The 2,024-nt window shown below is 42.2% G+C and overlaps 1 protein-coding gene across 1 annotated transcript; it reads right to left on the reverse strand.

Moving 5' to 3' along the window:
- Positions 1-381: 381 nt before the first annotated feature.
- LOC123413206 lies at positions 382-1,783 on the reverse strand. Its single transcript, XM_045106154.1, has 2 exons — positions 1,606-1,783; positions 382-1,511 (listed from the first exon to the last, which is right to left on the reverse strand). Exons 1-2 carry the CDS (start codon positions 1,670-1,672, stop codon positions 1,201-1,203), a joined length of 378 nt encoding a protein of 125 aa, XP_044962089.1. The 5' UTR covers positions 1,673-1,783; the 3' UTR covers positions 382-1,200.
- Between the last annotated feature and the right edge of the window lie 241 nt (positions 1,784-2,024).

The raw sequence follows: 2,024 nt of genomic DNA on the forward strand, positions 1-2,024 counted from the left end.
GGCGTTTTGCTGAGATGGGATTTCCCTTTTTTGGTCTTTTTTCGTAATAAGAAAACTTTCTATCCTGCTATATTTTTGAGATGGGTCTTCCATGATCTCTTTATGGACCTTATTCTGAAATGTGTTGAATTAGTTGTCAATGCATTTTAAGTGAATAGGAATGCTATTGACATCTTGATTCAAGGCGGGGGCTTCCTGCAAGGTATACTCTTCTGCCTAGGAGGGGAGGAGCCGCGAAATAACGCCTATGAACGGTAGGCGCTGGGGGAAAATGTGTTGGGGGAGGTGGGATCGATCGATTGGCGGTGTCTCCGGCATCAAACTCACTGGCGGAGGTAGATCGAGTCGAGGGGAGTTTTCCTTATCCAAGATGCACACAAATTAATTTTTAAAAAATCATTGACGCACCACAGAATCTATACTCTATACCTACTAATAAAGAAAATAGATATTCTTGGTCCCTATTTTGAAGAAAAACCCCTCAAGTTTCTGATAGTGAATCCACAGTATTTGCTAATTGATTTTTTTTAAATCGTATCTTTTTAATCCTAACTTCAAATTTAACATATTATATATGAATTTTAATTAGAAACATAGATCTAAATCTAATGCTATTTTTAATTGTTTTACCTGCTAACCATTGAAAAAAAATGCTATTTACGATGAAATGATACAAGATCAGTCTTTTCTTTACACCGGTGCCGATCCAAATTGAAAATGAAAACTTGGGCAAAACTAGGGTGGGGAACGCAAATAATATCTATAACCACGCATGCACTCCTCGTCAAAACCTCACAGAAAAAATAGATTTACCATCCTATGCCAAGAGGAAGATATCTTAAGATTGACAACGGTAAAACGTGTCGTGATGGTGTAAACATTGATGCCAGCGTCGACGAGAGTGGGAAGAAGGAATAGAAACAGAGATGAGATGCCATGTGCTGAAATAAAGGACATGGACCTATGAACTCATGATTATTAGATTAGCGAGTTTGTTTGTTCACCCGTTGCAACGCACAGTCTCATTTGCTAGCATAACAAAACCGCTTGAATTGAGTAAATGACTTGGTATACATACTATCCAAAAAAATATCTAAAAAAGGTACACAATGCTGAGTGCTGCTTTATTTGCTGCCAAAGAAAAAAGTACTGCTTTTCCATGTCACCTGGTGAATGCCAGAAGAACGCACGCACGCGCGCTTAGCAGTAAGGGGCGGCGTTGAACACGCGGAAGTTCACCGGCACCACCGATGAATATCTGAAGACGAGCGGCGAGCGCCTCACCACGGGCTGCTTGAGGACGCACATCCCCTCGTCCACCTCCACCTTGCCGGCGTCCAGCGGCACGGCGCTGTCCTCAAGGCCGCCGCACCACACGCGCACGTCCTTCATCGGGCACGAGCACGACGTCCCAATCGTCACCTCGTACTCCCGCTGCCTCTGCACGACGGCTCCCGTCTTGCGCACCGCGATTGTTATGTTGGACTTGCCGCAGGATGGTTGGGCGTCACCTGCGCAGTAGACCGACGAGGTTAAGTAAGATTGATCGCGATGGATCAATATAACAGTGAATACCATGGCTATGGATGTGGGACGGAGACGAACCTGCGCGCAGGTGGCAAAGAAGGGCAGCAAGGAGGAAGACCAGAGCTGGAATGTTCTTGGTTTCCATGGTGGAATTCTAGTTTTATTGTTCTTTTATATACTTTTTCTTCTGAACAGAGTTTTCTTTTTCTTTTTTCTTGTATATTTACAGTATGCTGGAAACTGCACACTCAGGTTTATACAGTGCTGGTCGCAACACCTAACATGTATTCGTTTCATCGATTTAATTCCGACCTAAATTATAGTAGTATATGGACTTATCTGGTACTAATGTGCTACTATGCAATAAAATTGGGTAATACTAAATTATCATCGGTAAATCGCAATAAACGGAAGGCCATAACTTATCACGATTCCCATATATTTGTTTCATTGATTAATTTCCTACTAAAATTATATATACCCTTGATTGGTTATTA

The sequence above is a fragment of the Hordeum vulgare genome, chromosome 7H, assembly GCF_904849725.1.
Source record: "Hordeum vulgare subsp. vulgare chromosome 7H, MorexV3_pseudomolecules_assembly, whole genome shotgun sequence".
In the NCBI taxonomy this organism is placed as follows: Eukaryota; Viridiplantae; Streptophyta; class Magnoliopsida; order Poales; family Poaceae; genus Hordeum; species Hordeum vulgare.